General features: G+C 45.1%; 1 protein-coding gene across 1 annotated transcript; it reads left to right on the forward strand.

Moving 5' to 3' along the window:
- The first annotated feature begins 6,539 nt into the window (after positions 1-6,539).
- G6PC1 (glucose-6-phosphatase catalytic subunit 1) lies at positions 6,540-15,456 on the forward strand. Its single transcript, XM_082604491.1, has 5 exons — positions 6,540-6,826; positions 8,727-8,836; positions 11,331-11,436; positions 12,070-12,185; positions 13,779-15,456. Exons 1-5 carry the CDS (start codon positions 6,597-6,599, stop codon positions 14,288-14,290), a joined length of 1,074 nt encoding a protein of 357 aa, XP_082460617.1. The 5' UTR covers positions 6,540-6,596; the 3' UTR covers positions 14,291-15,456.
- The last annotated feature ends 11,091 nt before the right edge of the window (positions 15,457-26,547 follow it).

Genomic DNA, 26,547 nt, shown 5'->3' on the forward strand with positions numbered 1-26,547 from the left:
TTAGAGACTTAAATGTAAGACTGGACACTATAAAAGTCTTACAGGAAAACACAGGAAGAACCCTCTTTGACATAAATCACAGCAAGATCTTTTTTGAGCCACCTCCTAGAGTAATGGAAATAAAAATAAAAATAAACAAATGGGACCTAATGAAACTTAAAAGCTTTTGCAAAGCAAAAGAAACTACAAACAAGACGAAAAGACAACCCTCAGAATGGGAGAAAATATTTGCAAACAGGACTTCCCTGGTGGCGCAGTGGTTGAGAGTCCGCCTGCCGATGCAGGGGACACGGGTTCGAGCCCTGGTCTGGGAGGATCCCACATGCCGTGGAGCAACTAGCCCATGCGCCACAACTACTGAGCTTGCACTCTAGAGCCCACAAGCCACAACTACTGAGCTCATGTGCCACAACTACTGAAGCCCATGTGCCTAGAGCCTGTGCTCCGCAACAAGAAAAGCAATCGGAAAGAGAAGCCTGTGCACCCCACCTAAGAGTAGCCCCTGTTTGATGCAACTAGAGAAAGCCCACCTGGAACAACGAAGACCCAATGCAGCCAAAAATAAATAAATAAAATAAATAAATAACTAAAAAAGACACATGCACCCCAATGTTCATTGCAGCACTATTTACAATAGGTCATGGAAGCAACCTAAATGCCCATTGAGAGACGAAAGGATAAAGAAGATGTGGTACATATATACAATGGAATATTACTCAGCCATAAAAAGGAATGAAATTGGGTCATTTGTAGAGACAAATGGATGGATCTAGAGACTGTCATACAGAGTGAAGTAAGTCAGAAAGAGAAAAACAAATATTGTATATTAATGCATATATGTGGAACGTAGAAAAATGGTACAGATGAACCAGTTTGCAGGGCAGAAATAGAGACACAGATGTAGAGCACAAACGTATGGACACCAAGGGGAAAAGCAGCGGGGGTGGGATGAATTGGGAGATTGGGATCGGCATATATACACTAATATGTATAAAATCGATAACTCATAAAAATCTGCTGTATAAAAAAATTAAAAAAAAAAACCCAAAACCAAAAAACTGAAAGGTGGGTGAGGGTGACCAAGTCTCAGTTTTACAGTTGACAAGAGTAAAAGCCAGAGGAGTCTAGTGACTTGGCCAGGGTCACACAGATCTTTAACTTCTTTTTTTTTTTTTTCCTTTTAATCCTAGTAATGGCAAGGCAGGAGGGACAGTCTCCCGGGTTGCCTTCTGGAAGCTTGAGGATGTTTCTGAATCTTCTAAGGAAAACCAAGATGCTCCTTCAGCCCCACACCCACCTCCCACCCAACAATCCCCACCTCACTTCACCCCCCCGCATCAGGCTGAGCTAGCGCTGTGCAACTGATGACCCCTCAGTTTCCTCCCGTCCTTTAGTTGGTGCCAGTTCTTCCAAAGAATTCATGAGTTGAAGCAAGGAGGAACAGCCAGTCGAGGTTGGATCCTTAGCTTGAGTCACCCTTCCTGTCTTTCCTTAGCCAGTGCATCTTTGTCTCTGGAGTACAGACCAGGACAAAGAAGAAAATGAGCTTTTTCCAAATAGTCCCAAGCACTTTTTTTGGAGGCTTCCTTCCTTTGCCTCTGCCTCTGCCCTGCACCATCAGCAAAGTTTAACTCCTGGCAGGAAGAAGCGAATTTGACAGCAAGAATGTGTCCCAGCTGTTAGGGTGGTTTGGCACCCCCGAAGGGCTGATGGAGAGTGGGAGAAATGTCTAAACTCTGGTCGTGAGGGAACTGGTTGACCGTCTGTGGAAAGAGGATAACCTCTGGAGGGAAAAACAGCTTCTTTGATCCGGGAAGATCCCATATGCTGCGGCAACTAAGCCTGTGCACCATAACTACTGAGCCTGTGCTCTAGAGCCCGCGAGCCACAACTACTGAGGCTGCATGCTGCAACTACTGAAGCCCGCACGCCTAGACCCAGTGCTCCGCAACAAGAGAAGCCACCGCAGTGAGAAGCCCGCGCACCGCAACGAAGAGTAGCCCCCACTAGCCGCAACTAGAGAAAACCCACGCACGGCAATGCAGACCCAACGCAGCCAAAACTTAATTAATTAATTAATTTTAAAAAATGTCCAGCTCATCTTGAGACATGCACCACGCTCCTTCCACCTGGTCAATAGATGCACAGTTCAAGGTCCTGCAGCTGAACTTTCCCACAACGTTGGAGATAAATCAGCCATTTTCACTGGCTAACAATGATTAATCCACCTCTCCCTCCACCTGCTTTTACCAACATGTTTTTGTAAAAAATGATCTGGGTCACTCGCGTCAAAGGTGACGGCAGGTGATCCAGCCAATTTCTGTCTACCCCTAAACACCACCCCCCACCCCACCAATGATCGCTTCGTAGGAAAAAAAAAGCACCTGAAAATAAATTTTTCAAAAAATAAAACTATACATCTTGCAGTTCAGCCTGTCACCCTTGAGAGACATCTATGCTGTTACTCAGACAAAGCCTTGGATTGAAGCTGGGTTTGGCCTCCCTGTTACCTTGTGCAGACAAGACTCATTCTTGTGATCATCACTGAGCAGAAAGGCAGCTCCTCTCTCAATAGAACCCAGAGCTCCAGTCAGAATAGAGGATTTGGCTGTAGATAAAGTCACAATTTCTTTTCGGTAATAAGTGTAATTTTTGGAAGAGGTGCATCATCAATTACGGCTCCCTCCCTTTTGCTTTCCTGTCAGCAAAGACACTTGTCTGATTGAATGAGTCAACCTTGCTCTGGGAAGAAGAAGAAGGTGCCAGATACACTGGAACCAGCTGTACTTAGTTAATGGCAGACCAGACTGTACTTTCTGGAACCTTGCCTTCACGTTCTTCCCAAACCAAGATCCCCAAGCCTCTGAATTTCTGTTTGTGGAGAGAGTGCCTGGGGAGTGCCCAGCTAATGTGCCTGGTGAAGAGGGACCCATATAATTTTCCATCTTCATTGATTCCTAGACTCAGCTGTCATTTCCCCAGAGGGCATTAAGAAGTCTTGGGCTTCCCTGGTGGCGCAGTGGTTGAGAGTCTGCCTGCTGATGCAGGGGACACAGGTTCGTGCCCCGGTCTGGGAAGATCCCACATGCCGCGGAGCGGCTGGGTCTGTGAGCCATGGCTGCTGAGCCTGCGCGTCCGGAGCCTGTGCTCCGCAATGGAAGAGGCCACAACAGTGAGAGGCCCACATACCGCAAAAAAAAAAAAAAAAAAAGAAGTCTTGAGTCATCTGCAACTAGGACAAAATAATAGGGAGCTCACTGATATTTGTATAAATGGATTCAGTTTCCATCAAAGGATCCCCCAGTCCACATAGTTAAGTAAATGGCTTCCCTGCCCAGCTAGAGAGGGTGTGGAAATCCCTAAGGACAACTGGGATTTAACTTTGAATTCCTCAGAGAGCCAAACGAGGCGATTTGCTCAATAAATGTTTGCTGAATTAAACTGGGGAACTTTTTTTTTTAAATTTTATTTTGGCTGCGTGGGCTCTTCACTGTGGTGCGCGGTCTTCTCTAGTTGTGGTGCGTGGGCTCCAGAGCATGTCGGCTCAGTAGTTGTGCTGCGTGGCTTCTCTCTACTTGCAGCGCACGGGCTTAGTTGCCCCACAGAATGTGGGATCTTAGTTCCCCCACCAGGGATCGAACCCTCATCCCCTGTGTTGGAAGGCGGATTCTTTTTTTTTTTTTTTTTTTTTTTTTTTTTTTTTTGCTGTATGCGGGCCTCTCACTGTTGTGGCCTCTCCCGTTGCGGAGCACAGGCTCCGGATGCGCAAGCCCAGCGGCCACGGCTCACGGGCCCAGCCGCTCCGCGGCATATGGGATCCTCCCAGACCGGGGCACGAACCCGTATCCCCTGCATCGGCAGGCGGACTCTCAACCACTGCGCCACCAGGGAGGCCCCGGAAGGCGGATTCTTAACCGCTGGACCACCAGGGAAGTCCCTGGAGAACTTCTTGAAAGGAAAGATGCCAGGAGTTGGAGGGAGATGATGGAATCCCCCTTCCGGAGATAGATTTTTTTTTTTTTTTTTTTTTTGGCTGCATTGGGTCTTTGTTGCCGCGCGCGGGTTTTCTCTAGTTGTGGCAAGTGGGTCTTCGCTGTGGTGCGCAGGCTTCTCACTGTGGTGGCTTCTCTTGTTGCGGAGCACGGGCTCTAGGCACACGGGCTCAGTCGTTGTGGCACGCGGGCTTAGTTGCTTCGCGGCACGTGGGATCTTCCCAGACCAGGGCTCGAACCCGAGTCCCCTGCACTGGCAGGCGGATTCTTAACCACTGTGCCACCAGGGAAGTCCTGGAGATAGTTCTTTAAATGAGAGAATTCTCAACAAAACCTCCAGCAACTCAAATGCTTTTTCCACTGTATTCGCCACAGATATCCATAAGTCCTCTGAGGACTTGAGAGCTCCACAATTTCTCTCTTCAGTCAGCTTTCTAGTAGGCTCCAGTCCTTTGGGGCCTCACCTCTTTCTGCACGTGATAAACTTTTGCTGGAGGCAGCAGGAGGGGGCTGGAAGTTAGAAAGGTGGAGCCTGGCAAACAGTCTCAGCATGTATGCAATTGCTCTGATGAAGAGAGTCCCCCTGCCTGGGGGGCAGCCTGCCAGCGGGACTCCCCCACTGCCCAGTGTGCCCAGAATGGGATACCAGCTCCATCTGGACTCCGTATCAACACGAGCATGCTCCCTGAGTTTCCTCCAGAAGATAGGGTTTTCCCCTGGCTCCCTATATGCTGAGCACGTGATGGCACCCCGCCCAACTCAGACATGCTGGCTCCTAGCAGCCCAGGGGAGACCCAGACAGTGGCCTTTGAATATTTTGTCAGAGCATCTGGCCTATTTGTCCTTGACTCACCTCAGACCATAGAGACTTCAGTCCCCAGGGATCACACAAGCGTTACTCAATACGTTCTAGGAAGGCCTATTTGGACAGAGGGAAGGGGTCACCTCTTCTGTGGGGCCCACTACCTGTGGCCAGGCAGTCCCGATGATGCAGAGCACGCTCCCCCTCAACGCCTCGAGTACACGCGTCATTTGCAGCCCGCCAGGCCACCACCACCATCACCCCTGTTCTCCAGGTAAGGCATGGCAGGAGAGGGCTGCTTGGACCAGCAGAGACAATGTGGTCAAGGGCAATTGGATTCTGCCTGAGCTGGGTAGGAGCCCAGGGGGTGGGGTGGGGAAGAGACTCCAGATCATACCTCCTGGATGAGGTTTTAATCATTTCCAGCACGGAATGTGGTCAACCTTTGCTACAAACTCATTTGCTCTGAATTTCTTTTCCCTGTCCCCAAACTACCCCTTATAAAGCAATCATGGACTTCCTAATGGGGAATTTGTGTGGGTTTTAACAAGTTTTATTCCCACTAGCTCTTATTCTTGAAAATGCATCAGTCTGTCACCTGAGTCAGCCCCTGCTCCCTTCACAGTCCTAGGTCATCCGAGTGTGAGGTTTTGGTCTCTAAGCTACTGCAGGATGGTTTCTGTTTGTAGGGGTGAGCAGGCAGCATTGCTTCTCATAACTTGGTGTTTGTTACTTTATTCTTTGTCTACATCCATGGTTATAATTACATTGTATTTACTTCCTGGTGATTATTTGTATATATTGATATATCTGTATCTATATCTATATCTATATCATATCTATATCTATATTTAATCTCCAGGTACAAATGAAAGAAAGCTCAAAGTACAAAGCTCTTTCCAGAGTCCCCAGTCCCCAGTTTGCTGGTGTTTTTATTTAGAACCACATTTTCATCATATTGTTTTTGCATGAACATGCATTCACTCTGTTGCTTAAACTTATGTGTTAAAATCCCAAAGGGCGAATTCCCTGGCTGTCCAGTGGTTAGCTCTCTGCGCTGCCATGGCAGGGGGCACAGGTTCGATCCCTGGTCGGGGAACTAAGATCCCACAAGCCACGTGGCACTGCCAAAAAAAGAGCAACAAAAAAGTTCATCAGTGCATTCAAAGATGATTATTTTCTGACCCTAAGATATACAGAGCCAATACTGTGAAGAGGGTCTGATCTCGCAAATCAGAGGCATTTCCTAGACCCTAATGCAGTTAAGAAATGCCCAGCAACATGACAGTTCCCAGTACAGTAGAACTTACTATATTTTAAAATTAATAATTTACAAGTTGAAAAGCTAGAGCACCAAGACTTCTCTTTGTTCCAAAATAAGTGCAGTTGCAGACTTAGGAAAGCAGGCATCTTTGCAAGAACCATGGCAGATTTAGACTCTGTCCTGTGTCTCTGGCCGGGTTTCGGAACCCAGAGGGCAGCCCCTTGCACTGTCAAGCAACAATGCCAAAGTTAATAATTGGCTGTGCCAGCCCATGGACGATCAGGCTGTTTTTGTGTGCCTGTTTTTCTATTTTACGTAAATCACGCTGAACATGTTTGCATCAACTTACTGGTGATGCACCTTTGATCAATAGATTTTAGACAAAAGCGGTTTTTGAGTCCAAAGATCAGGGCTGAGTTGACCTGCAGACTGGATACAGAGTGTATAAAACAGAGGCAAGGCACAGGCTGATAGCAGAGCAATCAACATCAAGTCTGAAATAACTGCACGGGCACAGCCAAAGGCTTCCTGAGTGAGGATGGAGGAGGGAATGAATGCTCTGCATGATTTTGGGATCCAGTCAATCCGCTACCTCCAGGTGAATTACCAGAACTCCCAGGATTGGTTCATCTTGGTGTCCGTGATTGCAGACCTCAGGAATGCCTTTTATGTCCTCTTCCCCATCTGGTTCCATCTTCGAGAAGCTGTGGGCATCAAACTCCTCTGGGTAGCTGTGATTGGAGATTGGCTCAACCTCGTCTTTAAGTGGTGAGTAAGAGCCAGACAAAGAGGAGCTCGGCAAGGAAAGAGGCTGGCATTCTCTCCGGAAATGTCTGTCCATCAGAAGTTGCCTTCTCCATGTTATTTGGGAAGCCACAGGTTACTCCCCTCCTGACTTTGGATCCTCTACAGAATGAGGGAAGACAGAGAAAACACTGTCAGTGAGCTGAAGATACAGGAAAGGCTATGTCAGATGGATGGAAGGCCAGCTGGACCTTGTGAATTATAGGCTATAAGCAAAGAAACACTGTTTTATTACTTTGAAACGGCATAGGTGACATAAAGATAGATGTACGAAGGAAAAAAAATGAGGTATGAAGAAAGGAAACACATAGGCAATTTCAAAGCTTGTTGTGTGGGATCATGAGAAGTAATCCAGGGAACTCTCTTGTTCAGCCACCTACCAGCTGTATGTCCTGGACAACTCGTAGCAACTCTCTGAGTTTCTGTTTTATAATCTGTAAACTTAGATTATCCCTGGGACCTTAATATCTAGTATAGTTATTGACATTTATTGAACACGTAGTATGTGCCAGGCCATGTGCTAAGCACTTTAAGGCACTGAGTTAAACGACTAGAAAAACACAGGTGGTGTTGGAAGCAGGATTGAAGCCCAGGCAGGCTGGTTTCAGAGGCAAGGCTCTTACGAACTATGTTATATCCAGTGTTGATAAACTGACTCTTGGGGGTAAAAAGCCCTGATTTTAGTATTTGCCAGTTTCTACTGTGTATATTATCCCACTTTCAAGCTACCATTGGGTCCAGCTTACAAAAATCCAGAATATTTTACATTTGTTAGCCAGTACTGGATGACTCTAACACATTACTGGTTTGGCCTCTATTTCCTTGTCTAGAAAATGAAGAGGTTGGACCAGCTGCCCTCTAAGATCTTTACCATCCCTAAAATTATCTTTGTTCACTGGCAGGTGATTCTTAAGATCTCTTCTAGCTCTAATTTTCTTTGGCCATAAACAAGAAAAGTCCTTTAGGGTAGGAAGGAACATCGTTATTGGGCTCAGAAGCCCAAGGCGTATTGACGGGATTCTGAAATTCCCGTTGAAAAATCGACTTTGTCTGTAACTTCTGGTGTTCAATAGCATAACTCTAAAAAATAAAAAGATAAAGCGTTATTCCAAACATCTAATTTCATGTAAAGAACCATGGATTTTCTCTCAGTTGGTAGACGTCAGAGTTAGTGGCTAATTTTAGTGAGAAATCACTCTTCCTCCACTGCAGGGCAAAGGAGGCATCCTGACCAACCCTTCACACCTGTTTCCACAATGAAAAACATGCTTTGAAAGGGAAAGCGGTTTGTCTGAGATATTCTGTTTCAAAGCTGAGAGCATACAGAACAAGCCCCTGGAACTATGTATGTCCTTACAGAGAGTGATTCTGGTGGAAACAGAGACCACATCTCCTGGTGGGGCTTGTCCTTGGGGCTGGGGCTCATTCTCTGGTGTCTGGAAGAAACCCAAGACTCTGGAGGCCAGCAGAAAGAGAACCCATAGAATATGCAAGTCCAAGTTGCAAACTATAGTTCCTATGCATCCTGCCAGGACAAATTCTTCTTGGGGTTTAAAAAAAAAAAGTCACATAGTTGCCGTTAATATGGCTTTGAGGATATTGGATTTATTTATTTATGTTTGAATAAAGAATACCTTCAAATAGTGCAAAATTCAAAAGTTATATAACGGGTGCACCATAAAAGTCTCCCTCCCTTGCCCCTCTCCAGCCATCCAGTTCCCCTTCTTGGAGGTGCCCGTGGTACCAGTGTTCTGTGTAGGATCACATGGGTCTTCTCCTTGAGCTACTCTCTCTTCTCGAAGGTGTGGCATTGGGACAAAGTGTTCCTTCAGTAACTCCAGATATCGGTTCTGCTTTTTCACAGGATTCTCTTTGGACAGCGCCCATACTGGTGGGTCCTGGACACCGACTACTACAGCAACACCTCCGTGCCGCTGATAAAGCAGTTCCCGGTCACATGTGAGACTGGCCCAGGTGAGAGTCGCAGCCCTTGTCCAGACAGAAACTAACTGGGTGGACCTTGCTCACAGTGGACACCTGGTAACAATGTTCTGGATGAAGCTGTCTTTGAGGGGGACATGAGCAGAGCCACTCTTGCAAGCTTTGGTCATGGTCTTGGAATTGGTACAACTCCATTTATTTTATTTTATTTTATTTATTTATTTTTGGCTGCATTGGGTCTTTGTTGCTGCACGTGGGCTTTCTCTAGTTATGGGGAACGGGGATTACTCTTCATTGTGGTGCGTGGGCTTCTCATTGCAGTGGCTTCTCTTGTTGCGGAGCATGGGCTCTAGGTGCGTGGGCTCCGTAGTTGTGGCTTGCAGGCTCTAGAACACAGGCTTAGTAGTTGTGGTGCACGGGCTTATTTGCCCCACGGCATGTGGGATCTTCCCGGACCAGGGCTCAAACCCATGTCCCCTGCATTGGCAGGCGGATTCTTAACCACTGCATCACCAAGGAAGTCCGGTACAACTCTATTTGAATTCACTTAAGCAAGGCATTCCCAAATAGCCCATGACTGCCACTTTGGAAATCTGCCTAATGTTTCCAGAACCGAAATTGCTAGTCCAGAAAGGCAAGGGCTCCCTCACAGGCAAAAGGCTCAGGAGAGTAACTGTGCTGTGGCCCTTTGTCCAGGGAAGGGAACACGGTAGAGCCCTGAGCCCCTGGCTGTCCTTCCCAGAGGCCTGGCCCGGGAGATGTGGCCTCCCGAGCTGACTGTCCAATCCCACACTCTGTCTGTATTTTACTAAGTACACCCAGACAGGCGTTTTTCAGCCACATGATAGATTTCATTTTTCAGTAAGGAAAGGAATACTCAACCCCGTTGCTCACCCGTAGGTCTCAGTGTTAGTGTCCCTTCCTCAAACACCCTATCACTGACCCCCACACTAGGGCATGGCCCTTAGTTATTTGTTCTCACAAATCCTTGATTCACTTCAGAGCATATCCATTCATTCAAATGTTATTTATCTAGCACCTGCGCCAAACACTGTTCTAGGTACTTGAAATGCCTCAGTGAATAAAACAGAGGAAGATGGGAATTCCCTGGTGGTCCAGTGGTTAGGACTCGGTGCCTTCACTGTGGTGGCCTGGGTTCAACTCCTGGTCAGGGAACTAAGATCCTGCAAGCCATGCAGCATGGCAAAAAAAAAAAAAAAAAAAAAAGATCCCCCTCTTGTGGAGCTTAAATTTGAATGGGGTGTGGTGTGTGTGTGTGTGTGTGTTATAAAAAAAATCATAATACACAAGTAAAATATTTAGGATATTAGAGGAAGAAGAAGGAAGAGGAGGAGGAAAGAAAGGCAAGCCTTTACCTATGCGGTTCCCTGGAAAGCAGACTCAGATGGAGATCAGCATACAGCGGGTAGGCTACTCTTGGGAGCAGCATTCATAGAAGAAAGGGACAGAAGCCACCTGGGCAGAAGAAACCTAGTTGCGATTCAGTCTCAGCCAAGCCCATAGGAGCTCTGAATTGATTCAAGGAGACCAGGCCCTTATACCCCAATAGAGACCAGTGATTGGGTGCAGACTCCCCCCAGGGAGAGGGTAGCTGTGATCAAGACAGCTCTTTTCAGCCCAGGGCCAGACTTCCAGAGAAGTCTGAGAGCTGAGGGCCATCTGCAACCACACTGTCAACAAGAGAAAGGGGAAATAAGCTCTTCAGTCCAGAAGGGGATCTGAGTGGCTCATCCCAGGACCCTCCATCTTTCAGGGAAGAGGATTCAGGAATAGGAATTGAATGCAGTATTAAATAAGGTGGTCAGGGTAGGACTCATTGAGAAGGTGAGATCTGAGCAAAAACTTGAAAGAGGCAAGGGAATTAGCCAGTAAATTTCTGAAGGAAGAGGTGTCTGGTTAGAAAGGCCAACATGACAGGGACACTGAAGTGGGAGTGTGTTTAAGGGAGAGTCATGAGGCCAGCATGGCTGGAGCAGACTGAGCAAAGAGAGTGGAAGAGAGGTAATGGAAGGCAGATTGGTTTGTGATTGTGTACCCAGCATGCTGATTCTTTGTGTAATCTCTAGATTGTATATAACCACGAGAGCTATGACCTTCTCTGACTTTGCTTACCACTGTACTCCCAAAGCCTAACATGGTGCTGGACATGTAGTAGGAGCTCAATAGATATTTGTTAAATAAATGACTGCATGGATAAATGAATGGATGGCAGGATGGGTAGATGGATGAAAGGATGGATGGATGGATGGAAAGATAGGTTTCAGTCTTTTCCATCAATAGTTGTTCAGCAGTTAGTTGTGATTTTGGTATGCTCATGAGAAGAGGTGAGCCCAGGGTCCTTCTACTTCACCATCTTGTAGCTTTTCCATTAAATTTCCTGAATGGAAAGATAGATGGATGGATGGATAGATGGATGGTTGGATGGATAGATGATGCCCCCTAGCAATCTCCCACATGGAGACTTTTAACCTTTGGTTCATTCATTCATCTCTTTCCTATCCTTTAGGGAGTCCCTCTGGCCATGCCATGGGTACAGCAGGTGTATACTATGTAATGGTCACATCCACCCTCTCTATCTTTCGGGGAAAGAAAAAGCCAACCTACAGATTTCGGTAAGAACCCAGCTCTGGGTTGTGCGTGGTGGCGGGCAGGAGGTGGCTCTCTGTAGTTGACACACCACTTGCTCTTCTTCACATGCCCCCAGCCCACCCCATGCCTTAGGTTGGTACTGATAAGAGTTGTGGCATTTCTGCTGAGAGTGAATATTAGAGTCACAGAATGTTAGGGCTGGAAGGGACCCACTTAATGAATGTTGTGAACAGGCAACACCTAATTTTAGAGATCAGTAAAAAAGGCCTAACATAGCTGAGGGGTTTCTCGAGATCAGCTAGTGAGCTAGAAGCAGGCTTTAAACAAAAATCCATTTCTGTACCAACAATTGAGACGTCCCGTCCAGGTTAAAATAAACAAAGAAGCAGAAGACATTCCTTCTATGGGGAATTCTGGGTATGCAGACACTGTGCAAATCCTTAATTATGAAACAAAAAATAGGGAGGTTAAAATTCACATACACAGGGGTTCACCACTTGCCATGGTTATCTTTGAATTTTGAGTACAGGCTTCAATTTACAAAAATTCCACTGATGAAGCCTGAGTTTGCCAGGTTCCAACATTCCTGCTGAGGTTGTTCTCTTTGCTGAAGGATCTATATCTGGGTTCCCTTATGGCTGTCTCTTCCATTTCAGGTGCTTGAACATCATTTTGTGGTTGGGATTCTGGGCAGTGCAGCTGAATGTCTGTCTTTCACGAATCTACCTTGCTGCTCATTTTCCCCATCAAGTTGTTGCTGGAGTCTTGTCAGGTACCAGTTGCTCTGGCTCCCTCCCTCCAACTCCCCACCTATACCATTCCTCCCTCATCAGGACAAAATCCCAGCATTCCTGCCATGTTCTGTGTATAATCAATGCTATTAGCATTTCAGTGGGTTGAAAGTCAAGGGTGGGCGATTTGAAATGACTCATTTCTATAGGAGTGCCCAGATGTACACAACTAAGTATGTTCCAGAAACATGGCAATACAGAAAATTAACTTACCCAGTTGAATTCGCTTGAAATCTCCAAGATATTTACATTCTTTATTTCTTACTGGTCTTCAGTTGGAAGTGGCCCCTAGTTTAGTCTTAAGAAAAGCTACCAAATTTAACAAATTAACACCATGTCTTTGGAAAGCTCTTTATTTAAATAAATTCATTTGCAAACCTAACAGATACCCACAGCTTCTCTTTATTATAGGTTCTGAATTTTGAATATTTTGTTTTCTTGGATCCAGTTAATAAGGGGCAGGAAAGACTTTGGTTAAGTGTAAGAAAGAATTTCTTGACTTTGTGGGAAGCACTAGAATATAAAACCTTAAGGAAAATGCAGAATTTTTCCCCTGGAGACCTGAAAAAGCAGAGCAGGGCAGCATTCACAGAAGCATGTTGAGAACAAGGGAAATAATGGCTTCATGGCAACCATGAAATTAACACAGCATTTAGCATGGGGTTCCATGTTTGAGAAAGAGCCTGGAAGTTCATGTTACATGAAAGACCCAGGAATGTTTAAGTTAGAGAGGAGAATAACTATCTTTCTTTATTTTAATTTTTGAGTTCCCAATCTGTCTTAGTCTCTTCTTTTTTTTCCCCCAGTTTATTATTTTTTTAATTGAAGTATAGTTGATTTACAATATCATGTTAGTTTCAGGTGTACAGCACAGTAATTCAGATATATATACAGGTATATATACCTATATATATACACATACACATATATATATTCATTTTCAGATTCTTTTCCCTTATAGGTTAATATAAAATATTGAGTATACTTCCCTGTGCTATAGAGTAGGTCCTTGTTGGTTATCTATTTTATATAGTGTGTATATGTTAATCCCAACCTCCTAATTTATCCCTCACCACTGAGAATAAGTATCTTTAAATGTGCTGACAGAGGCTCTAGATTTACCACTTATTAACGCCTGCGGAAAAAACTGAGACCAATAGACATCATTAGAAGGAGAGAGGTTTTATTTAGCTCAGCACAAGGAAGAACTGATTAATGATCAAATCCATGCAAAGATGAAATGGGTTCCCTGAGTGGGAGTGAGCTCTCCATCCCTGAGGGTATTCAAGTAGAGACAGGATGACCACACACACATGCACACACAGTCACACACAGGAAACCTGCATGTGGAGGGAGGAAGTATGTGATATGACTCTTCCATCTGAAAGAATCTGTGGCTGAGGACAGGCTGGAATCACATATGGGAAGAAAACAAATGACCCTCTAATCTGGCATCTGTGATTTAACTCCACAATGGTGGGGTGGATGGCATGTCACCCATTGCTCCAAACTCACCTCTAGCTGAAGGGCCAGCGTCTTCCCCAGTTCTCACGGTCATTCTTTCTTCCGCTCAGGCATTGCGGTTGCTGAGACTTTCCGCCACATCCGGAGCATCTACAACGCCAGCCTCAAGAAATATTTTCTCATTACCTTCTTCCTGTTCAGTTTTGCCATTGGATTTTACCTGCTGCTAAAGGGGCTGGGGGTCGACCTCCTGTGGACCCTAGAGAAAGCCAAGCGAAGGTGTGAGCGGCCAGAATGGGTCCACATTGACACTACGCCCTTTGCCAGCCTCCTCAAGAACCTGGGGACACTCTTTGGCCTGGGCCTGGCTCTCAACTCCAGCATGTACAGGGAGAGCTGCAAAGGCAAGCTTAGCAAGTGGTTCCCGTTCCGCCTCAGCTGCATTGTGGCCTCCCTCGTCCTCCTGCATCTCTTTGACTCGTTGAAACCCCCATCCCAAATCGAGCTGATCTTCTATGTCCTGTCCTTCTGCAAGAGTGCGGCAGTGCCCCTGGCATCTGTCAGTCTCATCCCCTACTGCCTGGCCCAGGTCCTGGGCCAGCCGAACAAGAAGACTTTGTAAAAGGATGTGGAGTCTTCAGAATTTAAAAGTCAATGACTGCACCAAGGATTGAAGGTGGCTAGGGCCTTCTGCCAGCCTTTTGTGAGGCCAGAGGTACTATAGAGTCAGCTCAGGCGACACCCCCTTCCCCCTTTGCAATTCTAATTGCATTGGGTGATGTTTTTTTGAAAAGCTAATAAGGCTCTTTGAGAAAGCCTTATTGGAGGTTGGGTCGTTCTGGATTTTTTTCCACGAAGATATACTTACTCTTTTGTCCAATACACAAAAGCGAGACTTCTTGGTAAGGCCAGCTCATAACGCCAGGCTGGGGATCACACTGAATTTTCTACTCATGCTCATCCGTACCCAGAAAAGGAGAAAGGAGCAGTGGATTTGATAGGGAAAGAAGGATTGATTAAGGAAGATTTTTAAATATCTTGCATATCATGCAAATTATATGTCAAACAATATCTTAATGGCTTTGATTATATACGAATCTTGAGGTAAAGGGCTCGCAACGGTGGGGGACCAACTTAAAGTACAATGAATAGGTCCTTAGTGGAGTAATTCTGCTTCTTGTATTTTTCTATTATATATCCATGGTCATTGTATTTACTGGGATTTCTGAATGGCTGCAGTGATCTGGATATTGTACTAGGTGAGAATATTCAGGCAAAGTCAGCTTCTCCTCTGTAACATTCGATCTTTCTCCTTATTAGCCCAGCTCTGCTTTCCCCAGAATTTTCCACTGATTCCACACCCACCCTGCTGGATCCTCAGATGCCTAAAAGTGACTCTATAGTGGTGCTTTTGTATGTTTCAGTTAAGCTCTGAAATCTTGGGCAAAATGGCAAGGAGAGGGCCAGGATTTCTCTCTCCAGAAGGTCACTCCAATGTTACTTTTGATTCCTGGAGGTAAATATGACTCCTTTCTCTATCTCAAGCCAATCAAGAGTACATTCCTGGAGGAAAAGCCAACTCCTCCTCTTTGCCTATTCTCTAGTCTCAACTGATTTGCAGAATATGTCCTTTAAAAAAAATGTTGAAGCCTATTTATTTGAGAGTCCTTGTTTTTTCTACTAATTATATAGCTTACCATATAGTATCATTCACACCAACCATCCTGGTCATAACATCTTCGCAAAGAAAAATATATACGTGCAGTATTTTATTAAAACAACGTTTTACTTAAGAATGAAGTCTTGTTGATTACTATATTTTAGAGGCAATGTGATCTGAAGGTTCTAATTCTGGCTTAGCTAAATTTCTAGCTCTTTCTCTATTTCCCTAAACAAATAATTTGGTTTCTATATACTTATGTTTTCTTTTTGCAGAAGGAAGGTGTTTTGTCTTGGGTTGCCCAGGAGTCCCAGTAGGGCTGCGGAGACTTATAAAGTGTCCACAGGGGCACAGGTAGAGTCGAGCATATCAACATAGTCACAATATCGTATTCTAGTTGGCCAAGGCTGAACATTATTTACCAGACCACAGTGCAGCATGAGTTGCTCTATGGGATCAAACTGTTACCGAGTCCAAGCTCGCTCTGCTCGCTGCACGACAGGCCAATAAATCGGGAGACGAGGTGCTGAGGCAAGGAATACAAGTTTATTCGGAAAGCTGGCAAATGGAGAGGATGGCAGACTAATGTCTCCAAAAAAACCATCTTATCGGAGTTTGGATGCCAGTTTCTTTTATAGAACAGAGGGGGAGGAGATGAGGAGGTAAAGTAAAAAGGCCATAAGGTTTGCAAATGTCCTTTGGAATGGCCAGCCTTGGGGAGGGGATGTGTTAATTTCTTCTTTCTTGCCTCCATCCACAGGTGGACAGGGTCAGGATATTTCCCTGAACAAAGGCACTTTGGTTTAACATTCAAACAGAGGGGACAGGGTTCCCTAAGGCAGGCCACTGTGTATAGACAGTATCCTTTTAATGAACAAAAGCAACTGGAAGCAAAGGTTAAAATAAAAGAAACAGATCCAACATGGAGTCAGGATTGGCTCTCTCCTGTTACAAAACTGCAACTTGAGGGCAGACAGGAAAGATCATTACCGAACTAAGCAATCAGGGAATATAAGTCATAGCAGCAGAACAAGATTGAGCAGGGAATTCCCTGGCGGTCCAGTGGTTAGGACTCTGCGCTTCCACCTCAAGGGGCACAGGTTCAATCCCTGGTCCTGGCCAAAAAAAAAAAAAAACTGAGCAGACTGTGGAATCCAGTAACCCAGTGTCAGCAAGGTTTTGGGTTATAGTTAAAGAAAATCTGAACAGGGCAAGTGATAGCACCGAGGGCTGCTCAAGGGAGCTACTGAAAGTATTTCTGCAGGATTTATTTCATCCTGGGTGCAGGGTCCCACCTCCAGAAGCCTTGACTCATCGGCATATCTCTGGATCTACTGAGCGTGAGTCTGATCATTCGCTTCAGAACTTTGGGATGTGAATCTTTAGGGAAAGGTGAGTCCTCCTACCGAATTTTATTTCTTCAGGGGTGGCACCAGGCCCCTCCGAGACACTAATGGTTTCACCAAGGATGAAGGGAAATGGTCTTGTTCTGTCTGAATTGAACCCCACTGCTTGGGCATGGCCTCCATCCTGGATGATTTATTTGCCCTCAGGGACCAAGTCCAGGTTCCTTGCAATAGGATTCTGGCAGAAAGTAAATAATGTCCCTGCCCCCAGCAGTTGGTGAGGTTAATAATAAAGACACAGAATAAAAGATGAAATTTGGGCTTAATAGATACCAGGCTCTGTTCTAAGTATTTTATTTATTTATACAGTGAACTCCCTTAATTCTCCCAAGGTTTCTGTGAGGTGGGTGTTAGAATTTATGTTCACATTACATATGAATAGGCACAGAAGGATTAGGTATCTTGCCCAGAAGAGAGGAGCCAGTTTAAGAGCTATAGGCAGTCTGACTCCAAGTTCATCCTCTGTCCTCTACCACACAGATGCCACTAAGACTAATGGCTGCATCAAACCATCCTTCCAATACCAGGTGCAACTCTTCATTCAGACCACAGAGATTTTGATTTCTTGTGGCCAAAGGACAAATACCGTTGTTGGGTTTTTTTTTAATTTTTGGCTGTGTTGGGTCTTCTTGCTGTGCGTGGGCTTTCTCTAGTTGCAGCGAGCAGGGGCTACTGTTTGTTGTGGTGTGCATGCTTCTCATTGAGGTGGCTTCTCTTGCTGTGGAGCACAGGATCTAGGCGGGCTTCAGTAGTTGTGGCACATGGGCTTGTGGGCTCTAGAGTGCAGGCTCAGTAGTTGTGGCACACAGGCTTCGGGAGCAAGATTGATCAGGTGATTAGATTTACATGAAGAAATATCAGTGGGAGCCTCCTTCTTCTGTTGGCAATGGCTTTATTGCTCCAAGAGCATTTCATTTGAAGACACACCTGGATAGCTGAAGTTCCAGTCCTTATCAATTGACTAGTTGTTTGTAACCTGTCAAACTTTGCTGAGTTGTTTTCTGAAAATCATTACGTTAGCTGCTAAATTTTTAATATTTATTGATTTCACTCTGTAGCAATTGCCAAATGCCTTTAAGACCTATATGTGTAAATCAAATAGCAGAATATAATTTGTATCCAAGAGTTTTTCAAGAGCCTCTTGAGAACAGAAAACACTCTGGCCAAAGAGCCTTCTGATGATGTTGTTAAGGAAAGAATTGACTAGAAACAGTATGAGTAGCAGTCAATAAAAGTTACTTCCATTAGGGAACCAAGGACCTAATTTATCTGGAAGAGAAACTAGCAATAGTCTAGTCCAATGATGGGCAACTCAAAGTCCAAAATCTAACTTCACAGTGAAAGATAAAAAAGCTGCCTCTGGGTTGCTGGCTTCTTAATAAAAAGAAAAAAGTTTTTAATATTTTTCTTTTTCCTGAATTGGCCCTTTTTTTTTTAAAGTTGCTCACTACTAATTCTATTCAAAAAAAATTTTTTTTCATTTCATAGATACAAAAATGAAGACCTAGAGAGGTAAAATAGCTCTTTTAAGTCACATGAGTAACCTGTCCTCAGGTCTCCTGATTCTTAGCAGAGATCTAGCTCCCGTTTGCCTGACTCCGGCATTTACCTGGGCAGCGGGGTCAACAGGCAGCTGTTGACACAGAAATGAAAGACATAAGTGAATAGCAGAGCCAGCTTATTTGAACCAGGACCAGAGTCTGTTAACCCAATTAAGCCACAGCTAGAATAACTGTGTTCTAGGTAGCCTGTTCCTAATTATGTGCTCCTCTCTTCCTTTGCTTTCATAAATCTTTCCAGGGCAGGAGTGTAACTACAACATGAAACGACTTGATGTTTTTATGGGGTTTGGGTTTTTTTTAGCATGAGGGTATTTTTCCAGTCAGCAAATTTTCAATGCTTTCTTTTCTGCTGTCTTCTGGCTTTCCTCTTTTGATCTTCACATTCCATGGTCATTGCCTTCCGATCAGCTCAACTGCACTTCAGCGTTTGAAGGCTGGCCAGACTTCTCTCATTCCGTGCCATCACAGAATTGGGATTCCAGTCTTCAAGAGCTGCAGTCCTTCTCTCCAGAGCAAAAAGAATGAAAATCGGGCTTCCCTGGTGGTGCAGTGGTTGAGAGTCTGCCTGCCAATGCAGGGGACACAGGTTCGGGCCCTGGTCTGGGGGGATCCCGCATGCCGCGGAGCGGCTGGGCCCGTGAGCCACAATTACTAAGCCTGCGCGTCTGGAGCCTGTGCTCCGCAACGGGAGAGGCTGTGATAGTCAGAGGCCCGCGCACCGTGATGAGGAGTGGCCCCCACTCGCCGCAACTAGAGAAAGCCCTCGCACAGAAACGAAGACCCAACACAGCAAAAATAAATAAATAAAAATTTAAAGAATGAAAATCTAATTCCTTCTCCTCCACGGTGAACCACTTTGGACTCTTTAGCCGAGGACTGCCACCAAAATTCCATCTTTGCAGGGCTTCCCTGGTGGCGCAGTGGTTGAGAGCCCGCCTGCTGATGCAGGGGACATGGGTTCGTGCCCCGGTCCGCGAAGATCCCACATGCCGCGGAGCGGCTGGGCCCGTGAGCCGTGGCCGCTGAGCCTGCGCGTCCGGAGCCTGTGCTCCTCAACGGGAGAGCCCACAGCAATGAGAGGCCCGCGTACCGCAAAAAAAAAAAAAAATCCATCTTTGCTCCTCTGTCTTTCTCTCTAATCTCCTCCTTCAACCCCACCCCATAGGCAACCCTGCCACCGATCCCTACTTGATCCACCCTAGTAATGCACTTAAGTGAGCTTTTGTACAAGTGTGATTTGGCTTCACTAACTTAGAAGTCCAAGTGGCATAAATTATTTTTGTTTATTTTGATCACATTGTTACTGACCAGGTTCTTGGCCTTCCCCAAGCAATAGAAATTGACTAGAGGTGAGACAAGAAATTCAGGCAAGGCTTTACTGGGGCCCCTGCTGCAGCAGGGGGGAGTGAAAACAAGTAACAGTTTCCCTTGCTCACTCCCGGAGGAGGGGAGAGCTGGTTCCCTATATGGGGTGAGGGGTAGGGATGTTTTCAGGGGTCGGGCCAGAGGGGTGGCTTAGGTGTTTGCCCACCCCTTTGGTGGTATTGAGTGCAGGGGTCATGCCCAGTACCCTGCTTTTGCTCCCGACACCCTGTTGTTACTCCCGGCTCTTCAAAAGTGGCAGTTGGGTTTTTTTGGACTTTTTGTATCTTTTATATCTTGTTGTCCAGAATTTGCCCCAACTGCAACACGCACGCAGTTTTTTTAGTCCCTTACAGTTTCCTTGTATTTTGTTGCTCAGAGACGTTTGTCCGGGTGCAATCATTGTAGCGCTGAAGCAAAGGGTCTCAGGTCCCAGCCTGTCCCAATGTCCTTAGACTACCAATGCCCTCCTTACCAGTCCTTCTTGTCCCACACGAGGACTGCAGTGAAATGACAATGGCATCGCGTCTCCCTATAGACTGCAGTGAAACCACCATGGCCACTGCACCAGAGCCTCCAAAGGGCTCCCTTGCTCTGGGGAACCTTAGGTGAGGTTCCTTAGGGGAGGCTGTTGACAGGTGTCAGAGCTGATTCAGGAAAGGCTGACGCTGCAGCTCCAGGCTTTGATCTGGCTCCCCAAGCTTTGTCAGCAGCCACCCTACTTACAGTGGCCGACAAACAGTTATCTCCAGAACTCTGCCCTTTCTCGCTTCCTACCTACAAAGCTCCACACAGCTGCATGATACGCTTCTAAGAAATTCCAAAGGGCAAGTGACCCCAAACATAATGACTGTCAGACTGGTGAGTTAATTCCTCACGTTGCATGGGGTGGCTGAACTCAATCCATTTGAAGAAAAACAAAAGACCTAGGGAGGATTCTGCTCACTTTGGGCTCTCTCACCTGAAACAGCTCAAGGTTTCCAAGTAGTTACAGGTTTTCTTTGGAGGGAATGCCTATAATACTCAATCCTTGAGGAAGATTAACTGGGGGAAATGGATTTGAGGAAGAATAAGAAAGTGTTGGAGGGACTTCCCTGGTGGCGCAATGGTTAAGAATCCGCCTGCCAGTGAAGGGGACATGTGTTTGAGCCCTGGTCCAGGAGGATCCCACATGCTGCGGAGCAATGAAGCCCGTGTGCCACAACTACTGAGCCTGTGCTCTAGAGCCCATGAGCCACAACTACTGAGCCTGCGAGCCTAGAGCCTGTGCTCCGCGACAAGAGAAGACCGCGCACCGCCCGGAAGAGTAGACCCCACTCTCGGCAACTAGAGAAAGGCTGCGTGGGGCAACGAAGACCCAACACAGCCAATAAATAAACAGATTAATTTTTTTTTTAAAGTGTTGGAGAAGAGTGTGATGAGTGAAAACAAGTTTTATTTTGGGCTGAGCCAGCTGGGAAGCCAAGGGCAGAGTAGATGAAGTTGGAATGTTCCATTCATTTCAGAGATGGGGGAGAATCTCACGCTATTGCCCAAATACCATCATGTCCACACAAAATATCTAATCAACCAATAATTCTCCACTGGGTGTGATTTTGCCTCCCAGGTGACATTTGACGATACCTGGAGACATTTTTGGTTGTCATAATTGGAGGAGGTGCTACTGGCATCTAGTACGTAGAAGCCACACAGGCTGTAAAAATCCTACAATGCACAGCTCCCCGTTCCCCCCACCCAACAAAGAATTATCCCGCCCCAAATGTTAATAATGCCAGGATTGAGAAACACTGTGACAAACCAGAGAAGAAGCGGTTCAATCACAGTTTACTTGAAAGAACTTTCCTCCAGTGAATGTTTTTCAACTCAGCGTCAGAGCACCTCTGTGCCAAGGGGTCACTCTGGTGTGCCAGGCAGCCCCTCTTTCGGTTCTGTTCGAGGTGGGAGATTTATCACTCTAAATTCTAAAACCTTTTCCTCCAATGAGGTCAACTTGTGAAAGTAACAGGAGTCGTTGCAACTGGGTTCCTATAAGTAAAACTACCCTTGACTCCAGGACTTTTGTAGAGACCCTGAAGCTGAATGTCTTTCTAGGTATCCACAGATGTGGGCATCATTAAACACAGGATAAAATGTGTAGACGGATTGAGAGTTTCAGCCAGAAAGAGGGGCGGTGTCTTGGCAGGGAGCCACCAATTGCAAGAGTTTGGGAGACAAACCCCACCCTGGCCCCAAAGGCTCTGGATGTACTTAACGTTGTTGTTAAATCACCAGGGAGAGGAGTGAGTAAAACAAAACACATTCTTAGATGAACGAAGAGTTTGGTTAAGACACACTGCACAGGGAGATCAGCTCGGTGCTTTGTGACCGCCTGGAGGGGTGGGATAGGGAGGGTGGGAGGGAGGGAGATGCAAGAGGGAAGGGATATGGGAACAGAGGTATATGTATAACTGATTCACTTTGTTGTAAAGCAGAAACTAATAAAAAAAATAAAATAAATAAAAAACAAAAACAAACAAACAAAAGACACACTGCATAACACGGGTGCTTAACTCTGCTGAGCTTGGACTTGACTTCTTTGGAGAGGATAGAAGAGATGGGATACTTTGATGTCTCATCGCTACAAAATTCAGTGTCCAATAGTGTTGGTACAAACTCCTGTTTTAATTTCTGTTAGTGGCTGGTGGAAAAAAAATGCAAATTTGGGGCTTCCCTGGTGGCGCAGTGGTTGAGAATCTGCCTGCCAATGCAGGGGACACGGGTTCGAGCCCTGGTCTGGGAGGATCCCACATGCCACGGAGCAACTAGGCCCGTGAGCCACAGCTACTGAGCCTGCGCGTCTGGAGCCTGTGCTCCGCAACGAGAGGCCGCGATAGTGAAAGGCCCGCGCACCGCGTTGAAGAGTGGCCCCCGCTTGCCACAACTAGAGAAAGCCCTCGCACAGAAACGAAGACCCAACGCAGCAAAAATAAATAAATAAATTACTAAAAAAACTCCTACCCCCAACATCTTCAAAAAAAAAAAAAAAAAGCAGCCCTCTCCCCTTTCCCATTTAAAAAAAAAAAAAAAATGCAAATTTGATTGTGTCTTACTGCCCAAGTTAAGGCTGAGAAAGAAAAAATCCATCCCAGGCCAAATAGCCTTCGGATGATGATAAGGTAAAACTTCACTAGAAAAAATGACTTTAAATGATGTGTAGGGCTTCCCTGGTGGTGCAGTCGTTAAGAATCTGCCGGCCAATGCAGGGGACATGGGTTCGAGCCCTGATCCAGGATGATCCCACATGCCACAGAGCAGCTAAGCCCGTGTGCCACAACTACTGAGCCTGCGATCTAGAGCCTGCGAGCCACAACTACTGAGCCCGTGCGCCTAGAGCCCGTGCTCCACAACGAGAAGCCACTGCAATGAGAAGCCTGCGCACCGCAATGGAGAGTAGCCCCTGCTCACCACAACTAGAGAAAGCCCGCACACAGCAACGAAGACCCAACACAGCCAAAAATAAATAAATAAAATAAATAAAAAATTTTTTAAATGATGTGTAAACTTTAACTAATAACAATTCATTCCAGTGAACGTGTTTCCTTGTCTTCTAGTTGTTAAAAATTAACTCATATCCAAGATATATTATTAAAAAAATACTCTATACGCCCCTGAACTTGCCACAGATATCTATCCATCGCCTTCCTGTTTTTTACAGTGCCTTGATTAATGTCCTCTTAGTTTCTTGCTATGACTGTCCAGTGTCCTATTCTGAACTCTTGCATTCCTAGTTTTTAAAAAAAGAAGTAGGAGTCTACTGTAGGCCTGAGTCTGTAAATAGTAATAGAAGAGTCTGTGTTACTTTTTGGTAAATGTTTCTTTGGCATGTCTCATACATTCTGGCCTCTGAAATCTAATTTTCTCCTCTCTCCCTGTTAAAAAAAATAGGTCCCCGCCACTTGCCTGGTTATTGGTGAGCCCTCAGCAAGGTCTGAGTATTGATCTGCCAGGGGTCTGATTCCAAACAGGTTTTAGTACCCAGCATGTCCTTTCTGCAACTCTTGGTGTCTCCAGATTCTAGAGCAAAGACTTCTGATGCCAGAGTTCATATTTTCCCAAGCCTTGGCACAGAACTATGAAGATGTTGCCTCCGTGCTTCCACTGCAGGGGCAAAACATAGCCCACTGGTTGATTTATATTATAATTATCTATTTTCTATGCTCTTACAGCTGTCAAAAAGGTCAGACCCCAGAAGGTACTGCAATAGATGTTTGCAACGTTACGGCAGTTCACAACTTTCCAGTAATTCACACGCAGCTTTACAGCAGAGGTATCACACTCAACTCTGAACCTCATTTTCCTTTCCCCAGAAGTCACTTCCAAACTTTTCTGCACAACACACATTTTGCACAGCTGCAAACTTTTCATTTGTTGTTCTTTGCCACTTAAAATAATTTAATCTATGCATTCCGTAGAGCCAGAAGAGGCTATACTCCTGTCCTTGAAAATCGTTCCCTGGTGTCTCTCTCCTTATGTCACTATACCATAATTTGCCAAGCCATTCCCTTATTTGGCATTTGGATTATTTCCAATTCTTCACTCTTAAAAATAGCAGCACACAAACATCTTTGCACAAGTTACATTTTTTCCCTTTTAGTTTATTTCTTTGGGGTATATTCCCAAAACTGGTAATACTGGGTCAAAGGTTTGAAAAGTTTCATAGCTGTTGTTACCCACTGCCAGAATGTTCTCTAGGCAGATTGTGGTATATTTGGACATTTCAAATGTCTAACCAGGTTTCCCACGCTATACAGTAAGATTAACTTTTATCTTCTCTTATTCTTCCATAATCTTCAGTAGGGGGCGGCAGTTACAAAATTTCAAAACAAAACAAAAATAAGGATGGAAGCACTCTTTGTGTAGCCAGAGACGAGCTCTTTTAGGTTAACTTGATAGAATGCTACCCCACAAGTGCTGGAGTGAAGCAGCTGTATTCCAAGCAGAACAGAAAATGACACCAAGGTTCTGGGAAGTAATGTCAGCTGACGATATCTGAGGCTGAGATAGTTTTGAGGAGAATTTAAAGCTGGCAAGTGACAAGCGATCAGGAAGACTTAGTAAGGAGGATAGGGAGAGAGGTGGAAAATAAAAAGAAAGGAGGTAAAAAATTTAAAAAAAAAAGGAATTCCCTGGTGGTCCAGTGTTTAGGACTCCGCTCTTCCACTGCAGGGGGCATGGGTTCGATCCTTGGTTGCAGCCAAAAAAAAAAAAAAAAAAAGAAGGACTTGCTCTCTTGTCATTGCTGCTTTTGGGGTGATGGCACCAGCAGAGAGAGAAATAAGCTGATTCTGTGCCTTTGAGATTCAGATTAATCACTATCTGTAGGTGACTTCTAAGGATTGTGAATGCTTGAGGACCTTGGTCTCTTTGGTTTAAGAATCAAAACCAAAACGAAACAAAAAATAACTTACTGAGTCATCCTTACCACCTGGTTCCTCGAGCTAATAATAGGGATGATGATGATTATGATGATGGTGGTGAAGATGGTGGTGATGGTGATGATGATAATGGTGGTGATGATGGTGGTGATGGTGAGGTGCCTGTCACTTTTCTAAAGACTTTGCACATATAACTTGCTTCATCCTCCCAACTCCAGTTATTATCACCACTTTACAGATGAGGAAGCAGAATCAGAAAGCTAAGAAACTTCCTCAAGGTCACAGAGCTAGTCTGAGCCAGATTCAAACCCAGGCAATTGACCACCATGCCTGGGCTCTGACCACTATACCATACTGCCTCAGGTACTGCAATAGAAAAATGGCTCATACATGGTTAAATGATACACTAGAATATCGAATTTTTTAGGTTCTTTCTTTTTTAGTATTCATTTATTTATCTTACTTACTTGGCTGTGTCGGATCTTAGTTGCCACGTGCAGGATCTTTGCTGTGACGTGTGGGATCTTTAGTTGGGGCATGTGGGATCTTAGCTGCTGCATGCGGGATCTAGTTCTCTGACCAGGGATTGAACCCGGGCCCCCTGCATTGGGAATGCGGAGTCTCAACCTGTGGACCACCAAGGAAGTCCCCAATTTTAGGTTCTTTTAAAAACTTCTGAATGTTTAGAGTTATTTCTGTTCCCTTCTACTTATCTAAGTTGAAACAATGTGTTATTCAAACATGTCATTTAAATTTAAACTATCAGTGGGTCTGTGTGTATATATAGTAACATCAAATACAGTTTTTAAGTGCCTAAGGAAAATGAAAGGAAATACACCAAAATGTCAACATTGACTATCTTTAGGTGGTGGACTCATGGGTATTTTCTTCTTTCCGTGTTTATGTTTTTTCTCAATTGTTCTATACTAAGCAGGTGTTCGTTTTTTCCCTACTTTTTATTTTGAAAAAATTTTTAAATAAAAAATAAAGTGCAATGAACTTTTATATGCCCTTCATCTAAATCACCAACTAGTCACATTTTGTCTTATTTGCCTTATCACTCTCTCTCACTAAATATATATACATATTCTTATTTTGGGGTCATTCATTTAAGAGTAATTTTCAGACATCAGGACTCCTTCGCTTCTAAGTACTTCACATAGCTCCTAAGAATAAGGACATTCTCTCTTTTTTTAAAAAAAATATTTACTTTCTGTTCTGCAAATATAATCCCTCCAGTTATGTACTTTTTTTTAAACATGCCACATTTAAATTTATTTATTTTTTATTCGTTTATTTTTGGCTGCATTGGGCCTTCATTGCAGCGAGTGGGAGCTACTCTTCGATGCGATGCTCAGGCTTATTGCGGTGGCTCTAGGCGCACCAGCTTCAGTAGTTGTGGCGCACAAGCTTAGTTGCTCTGTGGCATGTGGGATCTTCCCGGACCAGGGCTCGAATCCGTGTCCCCTGCATTG

Source organism: Mesoplodon mirus (genome assembly GCF_964341445.2).
Source record: "Mesoplodon mirus genome assembly, chromosome: 18".
NCBI classification, from domain to species: domain Eukaryota; kingdom Metazoa; phylum Chordata; class Mammalia; order Artiodactyla; family Ziphiidae; genus Mesoplodon; species Mesoplodon mirus.